We start from the raw sequence: 23,192 nt of genomic DNA, 5'->3' as shown, positions 1-23,192 counted from the left end.
ATTTGCTCTTATTTGATGGCGCCCTAATACATAACAATCACATTACAAGGCTCGGTCCTTTAGGAAGACCAGGAGCAACGTGGCCGGTCCTAGCCGGATACACACCACATCCAGACATCGAAAGAATGCCTGCAGCAGAGCTGTTAATACAGCTAAAACAACTACTAAAAATTCACAGACAATTAGTTCAGTATGTAATGCGGACTTCAACAATTCAGCCAGCGATTAAACTTCCACAGCTGACCCCTCACCAGGGGAACACAAATAAAATTACACCACAGAACATCCAATCCTGCCTAGGTAAAGTTCCAGCTAAACGGGAACAAATACCATTCTGGTTGGCACAGAAAATTACCCAAATAGAGGCGGTGTTTCCTGACACCACCCCGCTGGAAAAACACAGGATTCTGACTATATGTCTCCCAATGGGAATCGCACCACACATTGAGGACTGTGACACTTGGGGTACAGTCTTTGCTTCCATCTATACAAAAACACACGGTGTTCCATCCATTTCGGTGATACCAGATGTGCTAAAACAAATTCAAGATGAATACGGTCCAGAACCTGCTTTAACTCTTGGTATGAAATTACTGAAAGACTTCAAGCAAGTCTCGGCTATATTACTAGCCAACATAAAAGGTGAAGCAGCAAACGTGGCGATCCGCCAGAGGTTAAAAGAGACAGATATAGCAGACCAACCAGCTGAAATTGCCAGAATCATAGAAAAATCCTATGAAGAACTAGGCAGAGATAGTCTAGGTGGAATACCAGTAAAACCGCAACTGACTACAAGTCCAGAAAAAATATTTTTTAATAATAATTCACCAAAAAAGAACTGGGATGGAAATAAACAATCCAATCCTAAAGAAAAGAAATTCCAGTCCAGAGGAAGGTCTCCTAGGCGAAGAGAGAAATCTCCAAACCCGAGACAAAGGTCACCTCAGAGTGAACCCTCTGGGAATAGATATAACCTTAGAAATAGGGATAATATTAAAAAACCTGATAGATATCAAGACATTGATACACGTCCCTCTCAATCTTTTCAGAATTCCTCGCAGAAATCGGAAAGAAGAGGACGATCAGAAGAGCACGCCAAGTCCAAAGACAAGGAACCTGCTCAACTGAAAAAGAAATCACAATTTCCAAAAAAGAAGGTAGCCAGTATCAAGGTAGTTAACAATGCCGAGAATACTGAGGACACAACTGAAAAACGGAGAATGGGCTCAAACAATGCTAGACAGCGCAGCAGAGGTGAGCATAGCTCGCAAAGTCCTTATGAATCATCTGGAGACAGTGGACACGAATGAATACCTTCAAGTGGAAACTGCAGATACCAGAGTTAGCAAGCCCCACAAAATATACGAGATAACATTACGTATAGAGGGAGATAAGACTAGGAAAATAAGGGGACTATTTTGGGATAACCTATCCAAAGGCTATGACATCCTTCTAGCTGAAAAAGACTGGCCACCAGAGTTTGTCAGGGAGTGCCCTCATGGCGAAGAAGTAATTATGCCTGCCTTCTCGAATCAAATACCGATTCATAAAAAATATACACTTGCTAGAAAGTGGGCAGTGGCCTTAGCACCTGCTTTATATAAAAATCACGTAGGATGGGATGAGGATTCTCCTCCTCACAAAGTCCAGCTAAAATCACAACCAACTGCACAAAGGCAGTACCCAATTAAGCAAGAAGCTAAAAAACAAGTAAATGAAATACTAGATCAGCTAGAATACCAAGGGGTGATTGAAACTTGCACCTCACAAATGAACAATCCTTTATTTCCGGTCTCCAAACCAGACAATTCGTACCGTCTAGTTTTGGATTACCGACACCTTAACACATGTTGCAAAACTTTTGCAGTGCAAAACTCACACAGTGCTGCACTAATGAATAACATAGTGCGCAAAAAATACAAAACAACCTTGGACATCTCCAATGGATTCTTTTGTCAAAACATAGCACCAGAGAGCAGATATTTAACTGCATTTTCAGTAAATGGCACTCAAAAACAATTCTGTCGGTTAGCCCAGGGGTACAAGAACAGCCCGGGGGTATTCTCAGCGAGAGTAACAGAATTACTACAACAATATGATGATGAAGCATTATCTTATGTCGACGACATTTACTTAACAGATGATGACTTGGAAACTCACTTGAAAAGAGTGAACACCATAATACTTGGTTTCGCTGCAGAGGGTTACAAATTCAACTTCAAAAAGTCCAGAATTGCCCATCTGACGGTCCTATTCTTAGGATATGAGTTATCAAGTGAAGGCAAAAGCCTGGCAGACAATTTCCTAGAGAAATGTGCCGTAATCCAAGCTCCTAAAACACTAAAAAACCTACAGTCAATTCTAGGCTTCCTAAATTTCGGAAGAACTTACATTGCAAATTATGCAGAAAGGGTCAAACCCCTTTATGATCTAATTAAACCAGACTTTAAAAGATCCAGTTGGACTCAAGCACACACAGAAATTTTGAGATCCTTACAAACAGACATGCTAATTAAAACAAAATTAGAAACCCGTGATAATACACGCAACCTTGTGATCCGAGTCATCCCAGGGAGATGCGGATTCACATACCTGACTTCTAATGAGGGAGATAAGGTACCAATTGCATTCAAATCACATTTGTACACAAAAGCTGAACAGAGATTCAACAACAAAGGAAAAATTGTTCAAGCAGTTCAAACCGCAATAGCTAGAGAAAAAGACATAGCTGACGGTAGACATATCACAGTCAGAACAGCAGAATCAGCCCTTGAGGCATTAACAACACCGTGTAATTTACCAACAACAACATTGGATCCAGAATGGTTACAATGGGTAAATTCAATCACAACGGACAAAGTATATTACTTCTTTGATCCAGAACTAGAAGAATTAAAAAATCTAAAATATGAAAAAACGTATCCTCTGCCAATCGACATTCTGCCTCTACGACATTACGCCTGTGTAATCTATACAGACGGACATGCTCAACCCTCCGTTTGGGGAGAACATGCATACAATCCCACATGTGAGATTACAAAAGAAGTATGGCACGGAGGTAAACTAAGACCTCTATTAACAAAATCACACTCAGTAGAAACTAATTCAGAACTACAAACTGAAATATTAGCTTTGAAAATGGCGCTAGATAATGCGGATCGCGAATTCCCGACACTTATAGTGTCAGATTCGTATTTCTGCGTCAAAACATATAACAAGGATTTGCAGACCTGGATTCAGAACGATTACAAAGATGACACGGATGCACCAATAAAGCAGAGACTGCTCTGGGAACAGGTAGCTCTTTTGAAAAAAGAACTACCAAAGACTCACGTGACACACTCACTGAGTCACCAGCGTGATGGCGTTCACGTTGTAGGGAATTCATTGGCTGAAACAGCCGCAGCGGCAGCCAGTAAACCGGCTCCCGTAGATCGAAAAAAGCGTACATTAAAATATATTGACGGCGAAACATTGCTGGCAGTAAAAACGTCATCAAAAGGCGACTGCTCGGCGTTACCGATCAACTATCCACTCAATTACACATACATCATAGATGCAAACTCCATTCCTTTTGCTCGAATCCCTGGAGTGGGGGATAGAGTGATTCCAAACATGGACAGGAGAAACTTGTTAATCGCAGACGCACACATGGGCGAGGGTCTCAGACACCTTAAATTAAAAGATTCTCTGGAAGAATTACAATCACGGTACTGGTGGCCAGGCATGAGCCTGCACTACACCATGTTTGTAAAAAACTGCCCAAACTGCAACAGAGATCGCAGTGGGGAGAGAAGCAGTTTAATACCTCGTCGTATCAAGGCAGATAACATCACCACTAAAAAGAATGGCTTGCGATTAACATATACAGGCTAGTTCCCACTTATAATGTAGATCCACAGCACTCGGCTGACGTCCGGACTGTTATACAAGATTTGCGAGTCGAAATGGCATATACGCTAAGAGCATGCTACGTTCGACCATTTTTTTTTTCTTTTTCTCAGGCAATCCAGCCTGGGGGGGGGAAAGAATGGCCAAATGAGCACAGCCCAGCGGGAATCTTCTCACTTCCTTCCTGAGGGTATGGGATGGTGTAAAGAAAAAACCAAGACAGAAAGCAATCTATAATAGAAAGGATATTAGGTTCGGGAGCTGGGTGGATCAAACATCTAATAAGTGTCCAACGTAGTCTAAATAACTTGCCAAGAAATTCTCTGAAGGGATTCAGTCCGTACGAATTATTATTCGGAACTAGGATGTTGATCTCTGACCTTGATAGTCAGACTTCAGTGGTAACAGAAAAAAGCTTTGATGTCAAAGACCGTTTGGTTATTTTGCAGGACTTAAACAAAACAAGAAAAGACCTGAGCAACATACAGTTGAAAGAACAGCCAACGACCACTGAAGAATCACCACCTGTCCCAGCAAGACCTGTCTGGATTCCAAAAGTCGGGGATCTAGTCAGGGAGAAGATCGCGGTAAAGAAGGAATTTGGGCCTTCTTACAGAAAAGCAGTTCCTGTCTTGTCTGTCAACGGGACAAGATCAGTTGTACTACCGCCACTTGCTGGAAAAAAGGAGAACCGAGTTGTATCAATCGACCTGGTAAAACCACAACATGTGGCCGATAACCAACAGTAGGCCAAGTGGACTCCCAATAAGTAGCAGAACACCAAGGTTTGCTACCAGTACAGAGGTCCTATCAAAGAGGCTCATCACATTCGAAACGCCTACAGAAGAACAACAAGGACTATGCAACAATGCAATAGAACTTAGACCTCTGAAAACCCAAATAAAGACATTTAGCAGAGACACACCAATCTATACAGAAGTACCAAGTGAAAATGCAAGAAACAAAAATCCTGAACCAATTGGAACAATTGACAGAACTGCATCCGGTTACTTCATCAACTTCGATGATTCCTCTGAAGGCTTCAGCGAACAAAAGACACAGCCATCATCAAAATCCTTTAAAGACAAAGCGAAGGAACTTCTGAAACAACTGAAAGAAACATATCTAGTTTCTCCATGGATTGAATTCTGGGTGGGTTTTGGTGCATTTATCCTCATACTTTGGCTCATCATGGTATTTACTTTGGGACGCTTCATTGAGGGAAAATATGCTAAAATGGACACAGCAAGTCAGAACATCAACTTGGTCCTCAAACCACACACATCTTCACACGTCGAGAAACGAGAACTTTCTTCAGAACTTTCTTCAGCCAATTTCACAGCAATTCCAATACCTGGTGGGGTAGCCTGGGACAACACTGACTATGAAATTTATGGTCCGGTCGAGATCCTGAAATATCCACACCAAATCAAGATCTCCTTGAGTGACTTTGCAAAACCGAACTCATTTGCTGATGATTGGGACTTTGAAAGTATAAACAATATGATGTCTGACTTAGTAATGTCTGCTAAATTTACAAAACATGATTATTTGCAAGGTTCTACAAATTATGACAGCATGTACTGCTATAACCATTATGGTAACCATTTCTTGCATAAATCTGCACAACCTAGAAATGTTTTAAATTTTAATCAATGGGAACATTGTGCTACACCTCCAAAAGGGAGCTCTAGAACCGTGTATGGCAAATATTCATATTTTTCAGGTTTTAACATAACTAATGCTGAAACATTTTATTACAAATTGTCAAACAAGACAGGGATGAAAACCATGATAACCAACACAAAATTGATATATTCAGATTCTTTCTTTGAAAAAATGAATACTTTTGGATTTGATTATTGGGACAAACATGTTGATTTGAAAAGTGTTTGGGGCACAAAAGAATGGCAAGTACAGGGTTTAGAAGCTTTGTTTAGAGCCTGCATGATCCCAGAACAAATGATATTTTTAAATGACACCGTTCAACAAACCACCTGTCTTGGCTTAGCCAAAATCAAAGATTTAAATAACCTGTCTATTCCAAAGCCAACAATGTTTAGCAATAACTCTGAAACAGATGAAGAAATAGACATAAACCATATACTTAACCAAAACAGAACACATCCTGATTGGAAACAATGGTTGATCTGGCCCACAGATACAAATAACTGTCAAGATAGATTCCTGAATAAAACACAGGGTTTCAAAATGAACAGGCCAGACCCTAGATATCCCCAAAGACATCACCCAGGGATAATAACAACCTACAGTGTGGGCAAATTATGCCTTCAATGGCTACAAACTTCCACACTGCCTGAAATTAAGCAACACCTAACTTTACTTACTGATGGTGCTGACTTGCGTGATTTCATACTGGGACCACGCAAACAGCGTCATAAGCGTTTCATAGCAGCCTCTGTATATGCAGCATACAATGAGGCCTGGAAGGTTACTCAAATTGAGACAGCAGAAAGAATACGGGAAATTGACCGTATTAATTTGGAAAAATCACTTTCTGTAGTGGACAATGGGTTAATGACTCTGTCCTCCAGAATTTTTTCATTGGACAGCATTGTGTCTTCAGCAATCGATATATTATCGCAAGACTTACTGTTATTACAACATGGTCAGTCACAATTGCGTTCTATTGTACAGCTTGGCTGGACGTTACAAAATCTGCGTTCAGGCTACGTGCCTTGGCGTTTAATCAACACAACGTCACTATTCCAAATCTTTAACCTTACTGATAGACAGATCGGTATGGCGCAGAAGGGTGCTGATTATACAATCTTGAGCATTGAAAAACTAGAAAGATTACCGTTGACAATGTCAGAACGACCTGTCAGTGAATGGATAATCCACGGAATCATAAATATTCCAATCTCAACCTTCAGGTTTCAATACTGCCAAAAATATATACAGGCTGGCATGTACGAGAAATTGGGAAAGGGGTACCTTAAAACAACATGGAACCTGCCCTATTCACATGCATGTGTCAGTAACAAAGGACAGAAAGTGTTTCTTAGTGGCAACAATTGTGCTATGTCACTAAGCGGCACGCTTCTGTGTAACGGTATTAGTTTGCACGGAGCCTGTGAAGGGAATTCATACAACCTTTCATGTCACCAGCAAGGCGCACCTGCAACTGAAATAGAACCATTCTTTCAAAGACTCTATAATGGGAGTTACATTCTTATTGTAGACCGCAGATGCTGTAGTCTTATGCCCGGGACTCCTTATCTCGTCACTACGACGGCGAAGGTCAAGTGTTGTGGACGTTCTTTGTTCCCCAGCTCCTTTCCAGACAGGGAGGCAAGGGCATGGCCCGGTCTGAAAATTACTTCTATTCGAATAGACGCTTTAAGCAGAATGAAAACAGTGCTTCTTCAGACGCCTACAAGGCTCACGTCATCAAAAGAAACGTATGATCTACAAGTCGCAAGGACGACTGCAGAGATACATACATTATTATCAACCAATTCCCCCGTACATTTCGCGGAAATCCTGAGCGAAATCTTAAATATTTCTGATACCACAGGGGTCTCAAAGGTATTTAAGACAGTATTTTCGATGGCATTAACACCATTCAAAGCCATACTGGGTATTTTTCCAGACTTCGTCCATTCGATTTTTGGCGGACTTCCCCTGATCCTAGGACTAATTGCAGGAATCCTATTCCTAGTCCTTATTTTTCGTTATGGCAACCCATGTCACAGATCAAACTCTCGCGACAATGGAAGATACGATCCTAGCCATTGGATACCGGGACCGGATATCAAAAATCCTGGGACTATCCCGGCTTAGAGACCTAAACATGACTTGGTTTCTATCATTTCGACCAATGTGGCAAAGGTGTGTTTTACCTGTACTAAGGTGTCTGCTATGCGGAGAAGAATGCGTGTTAGACACCTGTCTGACGCTACAATCGGATGCGCCGGTGGATGCAGATACACTGTTGGTTCCTACCAAGGTTCACGCACTGTGCTGCCCTCAAAGGCTGCCAATTCTGATGACGGCATTCCTGGAATCTTCACCACTGCGATTGAAGAGTAGTGAAGTTCAAGATGAAAGCAGCATCGAACAGGTACGACCTTCTGTCAGCAATGCAAATCATAATGTCAATGGATACAATCATGCGCATGAATGCATGGTTACCCCTATTTCCGACTTAGAGGAACTTTCCCATGAAGCTGTTGACAGTTTTTTCGAAAGCCTGAATGATATGATGTTCTCTCCGGAACAGAAATAGAGACTTTTGAGTAAACTCGCACACGGCGTTCCCTGAATTCGGCCTTCAACTTTAAAAATGAAGTCACATGAACAACTACAATCCAGTTCACGGACAGCAACTTTTTTCAGCAAGCCCCTAAAATATTTTTCTATATATTTTTTCCCGGGACACTGATTTTCTGCTTAAAGTAAGAGACTATTCCTAGAGAACTAAGATTTCTATTTTAGATACTTTATAGACTTTATAGACTTTAGCTGCCCGCTGGTATGTTCGCAATAGATTTTATGTGATGAAATGGTTTCGACTTTTTTTCTGTATAGCCATATTAAGAGCCATTTCATGTGTATTTCTCATATACCAACAATCAATAATGCATAACAATGCGTGTTCACTTTTGCATCTAATTCGTAGCTTAAGTGCATACAATATATATGACTGCAATTTTTCAGTATATTTGAAAATTTCGAAATGCATTTATGTATTTTGGGGTGGTAAGGTATACACTATACTCTATAGTATGTTGTACTATGTTATACTATGCATAGATTAGTAGATATGACCATAGTTAGCGTGGAGTGGGTGTCGTGTATTTCTATAGGTTCTGATTCGATCCCCCTATTCCTGACCCTATTCTGGTTAAACTTACTAGCTAGTTAACTAACAGTCAGCCCATGAGGCAAGAAATCCCCCATGATGCAGATACCGTTATCTGACGCAGTCACACTACGGCACAGGAACGTGTTATCTGATTAGGTCATAACGCTTGAGATCTAATTAGACAAGCGACATTCCTCCAGCCCCTGATAAGGCATACGACGTTCTCATAACAAATCAAACCTATGACAACCTGGATAATCCGTGCGGCCATTGTTTTGATTTCACAGAGAACTTTAGTAAAGAATGTGCTAACGAGCAAGTCGTATGACATCTTTATTGACGTACCTATGTCCATCCTTACGTCAATCCCGGCACCTTTAAGGTATAAATATTGCCGACCTTGCCCTATGCAAACACACGCGTGGTGACAAGACGGAGCAGCCATACTTGCCGAAGCCGAGAGCAGAAGCAGACCCCGCAGGCAGCAGCCCCGCCTTCCTGACGCGCTGAGAGACGCGCTGCTATCTCAAGCCGAGAGACCCAGCACCGGCGCTTCCGGGTAGCCCTCGCAGGCAGCCTGGAATATCGAGAGCAGAGAAAGAGATACCATTCCTCATCCATCCTAAATTCCAGGTACAGAACTGAATAACCCCTCCTAGAGAATTCTTTAGTTATTCACTTGGCAAAAACAAACTTAACTTAAACTGTAACTTTCTATTCCCGCCCACGCATTAGACTTAGGTTAGGTACACGGGGTAGGCGTATTTAGAAACACCAGTTGAGTACGTTTAGTCAAATGTATATGTGTATGTAAATATATTTTAATCATTTTAAACATCATATGGCTCAGAAACCATATCAATGTTTTTACAGTATTATTTTATACTATTGCTTCTAATGTATGCACTTTACTTAACTATAAGTATTGCAATAATATCGATCCATTTCTCTTGTACGAGAAAAGAGACTGATCAATAAATAACATCTTTTATTGAACACGCCCGTCTCTTCCTTTTCTCTACATACTGATGAGACTAAGAATGCACGTACTGACTGAGTAAAATAATTGCCTTGTGCTCACACGACTCTCGAGATTGACTCTTGATTAGGGGAGAGCAAAGTTGTCATGTTCTATGGTTGTCAGAAACTAAATCCCTTCTTGTCTAATCAGGGGAGTTCATCCTTCCTTGAACATTCGAGAAAGTTTCTAGCGAACTCTGAGCTTAGCTGGCAAACCCAAAAATTAAGTCTAGTATCGACAGTAGTAGACCTAGTTAACGTCTGGCCTAGGCCTTTACTGCTGTAGGTACTATTCCAATGCGCAGAGCCTATTGGGAAAATAGGAGCTACACTACAGAATTCATTGAGAGATAGATAGGAGAAGGGTGAGGGACTGGCATTAATGTATGATTTTTGTTTCAACAGGCATCGCTTCTCCAGAGGTTCCCGCCCCGGCGTTTTTTCCCTCACCTGCTTACTACCGTGCTCTGTGTACATTACAATCAGAGTGCGGGGAAAGCTGGAAGTGGACCCATATTAGCATCACACTGATCCCGAGGAGTCGTTGGACCGTGACAGAATCACGTGCCCACGAACATATCTCCTCCTGATCAGGTAGGGATGGCTTCTATGGATGACGTATTAGCGGCCCTAGTGTTAGTGCAGCAAGAGCTGGCTACTTCTCAGGCTGAGACTGCAACCTTAAAGGACCAGGTAGAAAGGCAGGCCAGAAACCCTTTCAATGCTTCGGCAGGTGCTCAACAGATTCAGGTTACGGTCCCACCACCAATTCCATTGGCTAGTCCTGAAAGATACTCCGGGGATCCTCATTCCATACAGGCGCTCTTGACACAAATATCTTTGCATTTTTCCTGTTGTCCAGCATCTTTCCCGACTAATTTGTCGAGGGTGGCGTTTGCCATCTCTTATTTAACGGGCGACGCGGCTAATTGGGCAGGACCTCTGGTTAGGAACGACGACCCACTTCTGTCAGATTGGACCACCTTCAGGAGAGAGTTTGAGCGAGTATTCGATAGGAGAGCCAATACTCTTAGTGCCGATCGAGATCTTCTCGAGTTGAAACAGGGCAAGAAAGAACTAGTGTCGTATATGACATCTTTTAACCGGCTGGTGGCAGAGACAGCGTGGCCCGAAGAGAAGAGGATGGCGCTGTATTATCAGGGCCTTTCAGATGAACTGAAAGATGTGATAGCTCAAATAGACCCCCAGCCCACTACCTGTACGGATCTGGTTAATTTAACGTGAAGACTTGATCATCGTCTTGCAGACCGTTCAGGAGATCGGAGAAGGGTATATCGTCATTCGGGGGGGTTGAGCAGGGTCGATCCTGGCCCTTCAGTTGATAGGAGTGGTGGGACAGAACCTATGGAAGTAGGTGCCGTACGGGCGCCTTTGTCTAGAGCAGAGAGAGAAACCCGCCGCTCTCAGGGCCTCTGCATGTACTGTGGGAAGAAGGGGCACTATATGAAGGTTTGCATGGTGAAACCCAAGAATCCGCGCCCTTTAGGTGTCGGAAGAAATTATGCCCTTCCCGCAGTACAGAATAACTCAGAGGAGGAATCAGTTAAATCTCATATAATTCCAGAGGAAGTAGGTTGGCAGCTGCCGTCTCTAGCCGGGGCGTATTCGACTACTACCAAATCGCACATAGTACTGTCCATGATTTTGCTGGCGAAAGGACAACAACATCCAGTGCATAGTATGCTTGATTCTGGGGCTACCGGAAACTTCATTGATGATGGGTTGGTTCGTCGTCTGGGTTTGGAGAGGGTGGCTGTTGAGAAACCAGAACGGGTGTTAGCGGTGGACGGTACTCCGCTAAAATCTGGTCCGATCACAGAACATACTGGAATGGTTGAGTTGCTGCTCCCAGGTATGCCTTCGGATCATGTGGAGAACATAGCTTTGAACATCATTGAAGCTCCTCATTTGAGGTCATCTTGGGGATGCCCTGACTCAGACTCCACAATCCCACTATAGATTGGAGACTGAAGTCTATTAGTTTTCTCTCAGATGAATGTCAGAGGTCTTGCTTGAGGGAAGTGGATCAACATCTGGTAGCCTTAACACAGGTTTTTCATGTTGCCACGGCCGCCGAAAAAGAAGTGGTGTTACCAGCAGAGTATGAGGAGTATGGTGAGGTCTTCAGTGAGGTCAAGGCAGCATCGTTGCCACCCCATCGCGAATACGATTGTCGAATTGATCTCATTGACGGAGCAGTAATACCCTCTTGTAGAGTATATACCCTATCAGAACCGGAAACTAAGTACCTGCAGGAGTATTTGAAACAATTCTGTGCCATGGGGTTTATCCGTCCATCTAGGTCCCCTGCAACTTCTCCTCTGTTTTTCACGGCGAAAGCCAATGGTGATCTGCGGACGTGTATAGACTACCACCTGCTGAATAGACAGACTGTGAGAAATCGCTATCCGCTTCCACTCATCCCCGTTTTACTGGATCAAGTACGGGAGGCCAACATTTACACTCGGTTGGACCTCCGAGGAGCATACCATCTAGTGAGGATCCGTAGCGGTGATGAGTGGAAAACAGCCTTCAAAACCAGGTATGGCCTTTTTGAGTATCTGGTTATGCCGTTCGGGCTGTGTAATGCCCCGGCGGCTTTCCAGTACTTTTTAAACGATGTGCTAAAGGACTATATAGACCAGTTTGTCATAGTGTACATCGATGACATTCTGGTCTATTCTGTGTCCATACCACAGCATGCCAGCCATGTCATCTTAGTCCTGAAGAGATTGTTGGACAACTGTCTGCACTGTAAACTCAGTAAGTGTGAGTTTGGGGTGTCAGAGGTGGAGTTCCTGGGAGTTATATTGAATCCCATAGGGGTTTCGGATGGCAGACAGGAAGGTAGAGGCGGTTCAGCGGTGGCCAGTTCCCAAGAGTGTGAAAGAGGTTCAATGCTTCCTGGGCTTTTCAAACTATTACAGGAGGTTTATAGCGCAATTCTCCCTGGTAGCTTCTCCAATCACTCGGTTGTTGAGGAAAGGGGCACCTTTTGAGTGGACAGAAGAGGCAAAGGAGGCTTTCGAACTGCTGAAGACCTTGTTCAGTACAGCTCCTATCTTGCGACATCCACAGATGGATGTTCCGTTTGTGGTGGAGGCGGATGCCTCGGATTCGGCGGTAGGGGCAATTCTATCCCAGAGGGATAGAGGAACCGGCCAACTACATCCAGTGGCTTTCTTGTCTAAAAAACTGTCCTCGGCTGAAATGAACTATACAGTGGCTGAGAAGGAGTTGTATGCTATCAAGAAGGCATTCATGGAATGGAGACATTATTTGTGGGGTTCACAACATACCATCACGGTGTACTCAGACCATCGGAACTTGGTTTTCATGAAGACTGCCCGTCATCTTTCTCAACGTCAGATGAGGTGGATGTTATTTTTTGCGGGGTACGACTTTGTGATTACCTTTTGTCCAGGGTCTGATAATCGGAAGGCTGACTCACTATCCCGACAGGTGGAGGGTGCTGCGTCCCCTCAAGTTATTTCGCAGGCTATCATTCCCCCTGAGAAGGTACTTTGTGCGGTTGCAGCAGACCAGTTTATGTCCCAGGTGACAGACCAACGGAGTCCAGCCCAGTGGCAATCATGGGCCAGTCAGGACGTGAATCGGACACTTAAGCATGGGGTACCGTTATATAAGGGAAAGCTTTATATACCTACTCATTCCCTACGGTTGCAAGCCTTCAATTGGTGTCAGAATGCGGTGGTGGCTGGTCATCCTGGAAACAAGAAAACGCTACTCCTGATACAGCGTCAGTTCTGGTGGGAGGGGATGGCTAAGGATGTGGAAGGTTGGATACAACAATGTGACTCTTCAGCACGGGCAAAAGGAGAGCAGAACAAGATGCGGGGGAAGCTGCTGCAGCTGCCAACTCCTGCCCATCCATGGCATACTATTAGCGTGGACTTTATTGTGGGTTTACCGATCGATCAGGGATGTAATGCTATACTGGTGGATAGCCTCACAAAGATGGGACATTTTATACCTTGCCGAAATCTTCCCACCGCCAGTAAGACTGCACAGCTGTTGTTAACCCATGTGGTACGACTGCATGGGATTCCTCGAGTTATCATTTCAGACCGCGGGCCTCAGTTCGTGGCTCGTTTTTGGCACATGTGGTGTAAGGCCTTACACATGGAAGATGCGTTGTCCACAAGTTTTCATCCGCAAACGGATGGGCAAACTGAGAGGATGAACCAGACGCTCAAAAAGTACTTGCGGTGTTCTTCCAAGGAGGCAGACCAATCTTGGGTTTCCATGTTGTGGTTGGCCGAGTTGTCATACAACAACACGTGGCATAGTTCAATCAAGGAAACGCCGTTTAAAGCCAATACTTGGTTCCATGCAAACACTCTGCCTGTGGTGGTTCCAAGTGAGGTTCAAAATCATCCTACGGTCGCTGCTCACATGAAGGCCCTTCTCAGAATCCATAAAACTATTCGGAAATCATTGGATCATTGCAAGGTAGTCTATAAGTATTGGGCTGATAAACACCGACAGGAGGGACCGGAGTATAAAGTGGGCCACAAAGTTTGGCTTTCCACTCGGAACATCCGTTTCCGTTACCACAGTATTTTCCATCCTCGTTTCATTGGTCCCTACGCCATCATTCGTAAGATCAATCCGGTGGCGTATAAACTTAAGTTGCCTGTTACATTGCGGATCCACCCGGTGTTACACTGCAGTCTGTTGAAGCCGGCAGGGAGGGCCCGTATCAAGGCGGCGCCTCCGGTGCTGAGAGATGGCCAATTGGAATATGAGGTCCGCAGGATACTGGATTCCAGGTACCGCCAGGGGAAGTTGTGGTTCCTGATCTCCTGGAAGGGTTACCAATCGGAGGATGATTCGTGGGAGCCGAGTGCTGAGGTACATGCTCCTGTGGAGGTCAGGAGGTTCTTCTTGCGGTATCCGGGGAAGCCCGGCGCTAGGAGGCACTTGGGAGGGGGGCATACTGTCAGGATGCGACGTGTGCCTGCCTAAATGAACAGCTGGGGACTACATCTCCCAGAATTCCTGCGGATGGAATTCATGGGAGAGGCCATAAAAGTATGTGACTCACCGGGAGCGGTGCACGTGATTTTGTCCATAATCGGAATTGTTTAATAGCCGCTTGGTTTCGTAGCGTTTTCAAGTGGAGAAACGACATTTGTTTCGGGGTGAAGTATTCCGCGGCTGCGGAAGTGTTTTGGAAAGACGCCGGATTTCTACGGGGTGGTTGCTGCCCGAGAGGGAGACGAGTTCTAGTTCTTTGTTTGTTCCGGTGCGAGAGACGCCGGATTTCCCCCTCTCGCGTCGGAGTGTATTTCATGCCGGTGTGAGGGACGCTGGATTGTGCACCCTCTCGTCTGGCGCTTGTTCCTTTTGTTACAGAGGTGTTATCGGTTGTGTAGGAGAGACGCAGGATTGCCCCCTCTCTTCGACCGCATTCCTTCTGAAGTTGAGAATTACCTATTAGTGGATGTTCAGGGACGGAAGACGCAGGATTGCCCCCTTCCGCGTCTCGAACAGTAAAAAGGATTTGACCACGACGGATCTCTGGTAAGAGAGTATCGTTCCTATAGATTCTTCCCTGGGTAGCTCTGCAATCTTATTTGTGATATCAGAACTGTTGACATTAGATAATCACTGCATTGAGGTACCGGGGACATTTGGGCAGTTATTCTTCTTTGGAACTACGAACTGGGTGTCTATATTCGAACTGTTTTTTCTTGTTTTCTTTTCCTTTTTGCACCTTCTACTTATTGGAAACTGGAGATCTAGTTTGAGTCTTTGTCTTCAGTATTTTACAAGGGAGCGAGACTGCATGGTATGTATGTGTGGCAGATAGGGGGTACTTATCAGAAGGGAACGGAAAGATCAGTATAACAGAAGGTTTTTGTTCTTTTTAGGAATCCTGATTCACATATGAGAGAAGGCATCTCATCCTAGCAGGTTGCAGTAACGAAGGGAGATAAAGTCTGAGAAGTATCAGGTAGGGGTGGAATCCATTGAGAGATAGATAGGAGAAGGGTGAGGGCCTGGCATTAATGTATGATTTTTGTTTCAACAGGCAAGCCCTTCTCCAGAGGTTCCCGCCCCGGTGTTTTTTCCCTCACCTGCTTACTACCGTGCTCTGTGTACATTACAATCAGAGTGCGGGGAAAGCTGGAGGTGGACCCATATTAGCATCACACTGATCCCGAGGAGTCGTTGGACCGTGACAGAAGGGAAAAGAGAAAAGGAATGAAGTAAGAGAAGAGAGATGAAGGAAAGTAAAGGATAAGGTCTGAAAGAAGGTGAGTGTGGGAGTATGGCTGAGTTATAGGGAGTGAGTGTGACAGAAGAGGAGTGAGATACTAAGGGGACGGAGAGAATGAGGCTAAGAGAGAGAGAATGAAGGAAGGGGAGTGTAGAACTAAGAGGACAGAGGGAGTAATAGAAGGAGTTAGTGAAGTGGAGTAAGGAAAGTAAGGGAAGGGAAAAGAGTGAAGGAGCGAAAGAAGGGAAGGGACAGGAAGGAAAGTAAACGAGAAGGTCTGAAAGAAGGTGAGTGTGGGAGTGTTGCTGAGTTATAGGGAGTGAGCGTGACAGAAGAGGAGTGACAGACTAAGGGTACGGAGAGAATGAGGCTAACAGAGAGAAAATGAGGAGAAGGGGAGTGTAGAAGTAAGAGCACAGAGGGAGTAAGAGAAGGAGTTAGTGAAGTGGATTAAGGAGAGTAAGGGAACAAAACTGCACATTTCAATTGGTTGTACATTTGAACACTTTGCAACTCACATAACATTCACCCATCCCCCCAGTGCTCATTCCCCTGTAACCATGGTAACTCCCTCCTAACCCAGCACACAGTTCAGAAGTTCATCATACTATGTTGCAAAAGAATCCATCAAGGGTGTTTGACCTCTCAATGTACTAGCTAATCAATTGCAATGTTTCTTTAAATGACTTCTTCTCAACCATTGAAATGACTTCTTTAAAAAAAAAGCATGCACCCTAATTTTCAGTGGAGATTTTTAAGAAAGCACCAATCATTTCTGGTTTTTCAAGTGCACTGAATCTCAACCACTTTTTATCATAGTCAAACTGCGATTTCATTTCCACAACTCATCTGAATACAAGCACATCTACCTTCAAGATGCCAAAAGTCTGGTTTGTGGGTCATAGCTTTGTCTTCTGGAGTGAAAAATTTGCAAGCAACAGAGGAATTTACAACCTTGATTTACCAAATGTGGACAGTGTGTGGATTGGACAGAGAGGATTAAGATGCCACCAATTGATACCATTGATAAAATCCTTCATGCATCTTCCACACCCTGGCCTTATAATTGTGCACTGTGGTGGAAATGACCTAGGCACTTTGACTGGGGTAGGTCTGGAAATGCTTTTAAAGGACATCTTTGGGCAATTGATGTCACTTTTTCCAAAAACTGCCTTGGTATTTTCTAATATATGCCAAAGGCAAAAATGGAACTGGTCCAACCAATTTTGTCCACAGATTGAGAAAGCAAGGAAACATGTAAATAAATCTGTTTCTGCTTTTCTCAGAGACTATGGTATGGGTTCCATTTACCACAACAACTTGCGTTACAACATGCATGGCATCTATAGGAGAGATGGTGTACATTTTACAGATGAGGGGAATAGAGTTTTCCTCTTGAATATAAGACTCTGCATTGGTACCTACTTGTAGGTACAAAAAACACCCACATAACACCACAGCTCTCTTCAGAGCTACCCTACTTCTAAGCACTCAAAATTATGTTTTTTACTCTATTTTCTTGCACTATTTTTCCCTGTGGTGCGCTCAGGGTGCGCGTACCGGAGAGAACACTTGGGAACGCACCCAGCGCTTACCCCGCGAAAATTTCTTCTAGGCCCCCCTCAGAAAACCTAGGGGGTCAGGGGGTGTCTACCCTGCCCCCTTTTAATTATTTCCCCCTTTCTTTTTCACCTCTTGTGTCTCGATTCTACCGAGACACAAGATGGCGGACTCTCCAGACTGTTTAGAATGTTGACAGACACCCGACAGCCAATCAGCTTTCCACTCGCGCACTCCCGTAGCACTCCGGGTGCGCTCCCCGGTACGCGTACCGGTGAGCGCTCGGAGTGTGCCTATAGATATATATGTGTTTTTGAAGTTAATTTTCAAAAAAACCACTGGAGCAATTTTCACAAAATATAGCAAAGGCACATCTGCGTACCAGTCCCTACAATTTTGCAAAATTTCTCGTAATTCCGTTCAGCCGTTCGGGCTGTAGACTTGTCAGACCGTCCTATGGAAATTAACATGGGGAAAACACGTTTTCTCAGCCCCCACTTCACGAATCTCCCCGAAACTTTCAGGGAAGGAGTAGAGCGGAGCTGGACAAAATTTTGGAAAACGACACGCAAATTCCTCAACCGGCGCCAAAGTTATTCCCAATAGAATGTTGCGGATTTCCTATGGTAGCTAGGTCATAACTATAACTACCTACTGGCGACCGCCAGTAGGTAATATATATATATATATATATATATATATATATATATATATATATATATATATATATATATATATACACATATACATATATATATATATATATATATATATATATATATATATATATATATATATATATATACACATATATATATATATATATATATATATATATACGCACACAGACAAACATGCACAATTATTGGAAATACTTCAGAGTTCCATGTGAAATATTGATTTCATCATCATGGCAAACCTCCAAAACACTCTGCAGATCTTTTCCGTGTCTGGCATACTAGGATTATGTGGCATGGAGGCCCAGCTTATTCTGCACGGTTTCTTAACTATGAGACAGAAAATGGCAATTATACTGGACATTATTTGGCAGAATTACTTTCATCCATTTGAGCTAGAAACAAAATTGCAAATACAGTCAATATTATGCAGTAAACACTGTTGCCAGGGAATCGGCAGAGCCCACTTACCCTCACAGTTGTCTTTTTCCTCCACAATTTATTCAAGACTGTTGGGAAATGGGATTTCTGATTGGCTAGGGGTTGCGCCTAAGCCAGGCAGAAACCCCCACTCTAGTCAGGGCAAGGGAGTTACACGCTGAAGATAACCCCTGCTCACCCCCTTGGTAGCTTGGCACGAGCAGTCTGGCTTATCCCAGAGGCAATGTGTAAAGCGTTTGTGCAACACACACAGCAGCAACATGCTAGGCACACCATAAAAGGAACTCCACACAAAGTTAAATATAAAAATAGCCTTTGTATCATCATGAATCACATTAGAACAAACATCACAGTAGAGAATAACCTCACAAGCATAAACCACATTATGCAAATAACCTCATAACATAAACCACATTAGAGGCATGAATCAGGGAGCATAAATCAAATTTCCTGTCCACCACATGAATCCCATTAGGGCCTGGCTCCCTATCATCCTAACACAGTCCCCTTGGCCAACTGGCCTTTTCAGAAGGCTCAAATGCCCTATGTTCATAATGTCAGGGCTTGGGCTGCCAATGCAGCAACATCAAAAGTGCGCAATTGCTCAGGACTAAACTTTGCAGCTGTCACTAATTGCTGTACTGCTGTGAAGGTACTGTGGGCATGGGCACTCACTGTGCCATCTGGGTGGGTACCCACTGGGATTCTGTAAAACGAATGTCTCAAGACGTTTCAGCTGCCTAGCACTGGTACGGCGCAGCTGTGAATATTCAAAGAGGCCCTTGCACGACTGTGCCTCTCATGTCCCACTCAGGTACTAAGAAATGCTGCCAAACATTGCAGTTGCCCGCTACAGCTGCACAACTGGGATATAAGCAAAGGCAAGGGGCCCTGGCACGTCTGTGCCCTCGGGGCCTCCACTGGGTCTCTCTAAATCTCAACTGCCCTCTTCAGTGCAGCTGCCCAGTAGCAGGTGGGCAGCTGTAAGAAATGGCAGAGGCATGGGCCCTCTAGACCCCCACAGGGGCCCTAACAACAATGTAGCCCATATCATAGCAGCCCGCTCACCTGCGGATCCGCTCTGAACAGGTAAGCACCGGCAATGAGCCTCGAGAGGCACCCACAGGACCATTGGGTAGCCACACTCACATGGGCTCTCTGCTGGGGGGACATCTCCTTTCTCGGGACTCTGCTCTTCTGGTGTTGGCAGAAGACGGCACACACCCCAGGCTGGCCCTGTCCACAGAACCAGTCTCCTTCACCAGGTCCCTCTCCAGACTCTCCAGGGACCCAAGCGTGGAGCCCACGAGGCTCCAAAAGGCTTTCCTCGGTGGGCGGGACTTCCTCTTTCCGGCCGCCCCTCCGCCCAGAGTCAGGCAGCACGCATGGCTTCCTGGTCGCGCTGGCTCCAGCAGCAATATGGGGTAGGTTCCCATTTTAAACAAGAACAATTGCACTGTGGGCACCCGCATCACCAAACCATTCATCAAGGTGGGGTGGGCATCTGCGAACATCCACGAGAAGCGGGGTGGGCACCACTGTCAATATCATAAGCAGGGTGGGCACCCGTGAAAAGGCATTACAAGGCAGGGTGGGCACCGGCCGTTTAGAATATCCATAAAGCGGGGTAGGCTCCCGCTAGGCACCACAATGCGGGGTAGGCTCCTGCCGAAAACGCACTAAATGCAGGGGAATCCCTACGTCGGGATTCTCTCCAACAGTGCTGCAGCTTCGCGCTGCGAAGCCCAGACTCTCCTCTTCTGGGCCCATCAAGTATAGAGCTCACAAGGCGCTAGAAGCAACAAAAAGAGTCCGTAGAGATTAAGGGGGCCAGGCTGGGCCCAGGGAGGCAAGCCCTCATGACGGTTCCTACTGGGCCCCTGAAGCAGCACGCCCCAGCAAGTTTACGAAAAAGCACAAATTAATGGGGTCACAGACCCTATACTTATACCCAGATTCTCTTTGTCTGCAGCACAGGGCTTGGGGGAACCAGATGCAACTGGTTCAGGGGGGAATTGGAGCACTTTGTTTACCAAGCTCCTCTTCCCCTTTGTCAGATAGGGAGCTTAGTGATCAGACACACCACAGGGGGCGGAGCCAGCATTGTAAAGGCTAGGCACAGACCTATACAGGGTCAGGGGATTAGTCCTCCCACTACTCACAATGCAGATGTCCCATTCAGCCTGGTGCTGACTCAACCTGCTCCTCCTGGAGTCACACACTTCCCAGTCCCTGTCACTCAAAAGCCAAACATGCAATTCACATCAGGCAGGCAGACACATCGCACACAGAAATGCCAGCTTTTAATAGTGGCGTTTCTAAAATAGGTATAACAAATCTTCGCACACCATTGCGCAGCATTTATTATGACAATTCCAAATATACTAAACTTGACCACGCTGCTCCTCCCATACCAGGAATTACCACTGAAACACTTATCAGGGAATCCCCAATGCATTCCTATGGGAGGGCAGCTCCACAGTAGTGAGAAACCAAAATGGCTGTTTGTCACTACCAGGACATGTCACACACCTAAGGTACATGTCCTATCTTTCCCCTACAATGCACCCTGCCCATAGGGCCAGCTAGGGCCTACCTTAGGGGTGACTGACATGCAGGAAGAGGGAGTTTACAGACATGGCACACACTATAGGTGCCACGTCACAGCGGCAGTAACAATGCAATGGCAGAGGCCTGAGATAGGTTTGCAAGGCTACTTTGGTGGGTGGCGCAATCAGCGCTGCAAGCCCACCGGTAGCATTTAAATTACCTGCCCTGGGTATATGAGATACCACTTTGCAAGAGACTGACAGGTAAATTAAATATTCTAAACAGGTGTAGACCAATCTTACCAAATGTAACACAGAGAGCGCACGCACTTTACACTGGACATCAGTGCTAAAGTGCCCAGAGACCTAAAACCACCAACACCATGTCATAGAAAAGGCTAGGAGAAAGGCAAAAAGTTTAATGATGACCCTGCAAAAAGGGCCAAGTCCAACAAAGACCTAAACATTTTGCTTCATATCAGGGCCCACTGTTGGCTGCACTTGGAAAAAAGAAAGCTTTTTTCCGCTAACTAATCCAAAATAAGCATGTAATAAAATAAAAAAATACATAACAGGTACCATGCTCAATTTGGTCCAGTATTGCCATTTCCAGGTTTTGGTGACAATTACAAACAACTCTGCTTTGACATTGTGGTTTATGCTGTCACCAGAATACTCTCAATGGCAATATTGGATAATTTTACAGTTACCCGCAATGTATTTTGTTTTCGTTTAGAAAAGCCTGTAATATTCATAGCCATTTTGAAAATATATTTGAGAAATTGTGTAGTAAAATGTACCTCTTTCTAAAAAATGTCCACATGACCTAGAGGTAAAACCTGTACTGTACTACTTTGTAGGTTCCGTTGGCGCTGTGTATTGGGAGGATGGTATAAAATTGTTCGCCGGGGCTGTTTTTTGTTCGCGGTATGGACCTAAAGAACCTGTGATTCTCCACAGAAAAGTAACCCGTGGAGAGTTTGTTTCTAGCTCTAGATTCAAGCTTCAGACTATACACAAAGAGTAACCTTCCCTAATTGCGGAACTGGCCTATGCTCTTATAGTCAGAGGGACTGCGTGGTGAACACTCACCTGACTTGGGATAGGTACAGATAAGTAAGTCATCTGGTCGAGCCTTAAAACTCTCCACTTCAGGCCAATTAGACACTGTAAACTCTACGAACGGGACCCCTTGGGTGATCTTCAGCGAAGGGCGCGAAGTGAATGCTCCTTCTTTCTCCATCTGGGTGCAGAGGTTGCTGTAAGAGAAAAAGTCAAATTTAGAGTATGATGAGTAGTTAGATGGAGAAAGCTCAAGATGTTGTCTACACAATGCTGTCAACTTATGTTTTCCTCTGACTTATCTTCTAAACTACAAGATGGAAATGTAAAAATACCTTAATATGCAATTATCCACAAATGCAAATTGCTGATTATGTTTTCATCAACTGAAAAGGCAAACACAGAACCAACTAGTTTTTTCATGCCGATTATATCCAATACTTGAATAAACTCTCCGTCCCCTCTCTATCTTGCCCATATTCAAAACCCCCCAAGGACTGTGACACAGAAGAACCTCCCAATCTTAGAGTCATTCACAATAATCCTAAGTGACATTGTACAGCTGCAATCCAGGCCGACCTATAACAAATAGCAGTTTTTCATTTGAACTTCCAAGATCCTAACAATTACAAGTCCCATCTAAATGGAGCTATTTTCCATCTCAAAACAAAAATATTATTCCCTTCAGTACTTGAATGTACATTTCTCCCCTTCCCCAACTCCTCATTTGTCACTGTTTTGGGGTAATATACACCCAGTAGTCTCTGGTTTTCCCAACAAACCTCCCCCAACCCAGAATACTAGGGCATCTATTGGACTTGGTGTTCACTGTTTACCTGCTCCCTTGGGATACTGCTGTTCACCACAGCTTCTGGTTGGTCTTTTGGTTACTC

The 23,192-nt window shown here is 44.4% G+C and overlaps 1 protein-coding gene across 1 annotated transcript in view; it reads right to left on the bottom strand.

Moving 5' to 3' along the window:
• Positions 1–23,192, bottom strand: part of LOC144768577 (sulfotransferase 1 family member D1-like) — a 207,744-nt gene that overhangs the window by 148,020 nt on the left and 36,532 nt on the right. Inside the window, exon 2 of the mRNA XM_078652360.1 lies at positions 22,330–22,496. Coding sequence (XP_078508486.1) covers positions 22,330–22,480 — 151 coding nt within the window. The 5' untranslated portion in view covers positions 22,481–22,496. The remainder of the gene's footprint in view (positions 1–22,329; positions 22,497–23,192) is intronic.

The sequence above is a fragment of the Lissotriton helveticus genome, chromosome 7 (genome assembly GCF_964261635.1).
Source record: "Lissotriton helveticus chromosome 7, aLisHel1.1, whole genome shotgun sequence".
Lineage (NCBI taxonomy): Eukaryota > Metazoa > Chordata > Amphibia > Caudata > Salamandridae > Lissotriton > Lissotriton helveticus.
The sequence above is the reverse complement of the archived record's forward strand: the minus strand, read 5'-3'. Positions and strand labels throughout refer to the sequence as shown.